The sequence below is a fragment of the Eucalyptus grandis genome, chromosome 4 (assembly GCF_016545825.1).
Source record: "Eucalyptus grandis isolate ANBG69807.140 chromosome 4, ASM1654582v1, whole genome shotgun sequence".
Classification (NCBI taxonomy): Eukaryota; Viridiplantae; Streptophyta; class Magnoliopsida; order Myrtales; family Myrtaceae; genus Eucalyptus; species Eucalyptus grandis.
The window spans coordinates 26305476-26306560 of NC_052615.1; the positions used below are offsets into that span (position 1 = coordinate 26305476).

Genomic DNA, 1085 nt, shown 5'->3' on the forward strand with positions numbered 1-1085 from the left:
AGCTTTCAAATGTTAAATTCAGAAACCTCTGTTTGGAAAAAAGAAAAAAAGGAAAAAGAAAAGAAAACAACTTTTGTTTGAAGAAACTTTTTTCTTTGTTCCTTGCCAATCAAGTTTTGAAAACAGATATTTTTTCAGAAGTTAGAAACATTTAAAACTTAAAAAGCCGAAGTCTGTTAGGACTGTAGATTTGGGACTCTCACTTCCACCAAACCCTAATCGCCATCTTATTTTCTATTGTTTTGCTCGTCATTCATGGAAGCAGGCGATGGTCTTCCGGTTTCTCCTCCCGAGAATACCTCCGGTGTTTCCCCAGTTTCTTCAAAAGACATGTCTGCGAAGAAACATTTGGAGATCGAGGGGAGATTGGTATTTCGTGTCTCTTTGAAAAGCGAAAAAGCCGACAACGACGATAGTACTACGCGAATCAACCCAAGTCCAGTGGAGAAAGACGAGGAGAAGAAAAGGGAGCCGTGGGATTTGAGACCAAGAAAGGACACACGGCCAGGGCATCGCAATCCTGAGAGAGACACGGCCGTAGAAACGAAGAGCAAGAAGGAGATTCCAGAGAGGACAAGGAAGTTTCCGGTGGCTCTGTCGAGTGAAGAAATCAAAGAGGATCTGGCATTCTTGGCGGGTGGCAAGAGACTGAGAAAGATGCAGAAGAGACCCAGGAGCGTGCATCAACATAACGACGACCTTTTCCCAGGTGCGCGCTTGGGTTCGATCACGATGAAGAGTTACAACTTCCACTAACAGATGCGAGAGGACGAATGGAGGTTTGAACCGTTCGTTTTGCTGCTTGCATGACTACTTTTTTATGATCAATCAAGTCGCTTGAGCATAATGGATTTCTGAAAATTTAGAGAATCACCGAATCCAGTTGAGTTGCTTATGTAATTGGGTTCGTATATTTTTGAGTTGCTCTTCTTGACTTTGGAGGATGAGATTCTGTACTAAACATTAGAAGCTGTTTGTTTTGTCCACTTTCTATTTTCTTTCTTGCAGTTTCTTCTTGTTTCATTTGATTTGATATTTTTGCTTGATTATGCATCTGCTAGTCATGGGATTTCCCAATCCGGAGA

General features: G+C 41.8%; 1 protein-coding gene across 1 annotated transcript; it reads left to right on the forward strand.

Moving 5' to 3' along the window:
* Window positions 1-255: 255 nt before the first annotated feature.
* On the forward strand, window positions 256-756 carry LOC120292585. Its single transcript, XM_039310850.1, has one exon. It carries the CDS (start codon window positions 256-258, stop codon window positions 754-756), a length of 501 nt encoding a protein of 166 aa, XP_039166784.1.
* The last annotated feature ends 329 nt before the right edge of the window (window positions 757-1085 follow it).

Bases quoted from the DNA above. Each gene is read 5' to 3' on its own strand.
- LOC120292585 (XM_039310850.1), top strand. From the start codon at position 256: ATGGAAGCAGGCGATGGTCTTCCGGTTTCTCCTCCCGAGAATACCTCC.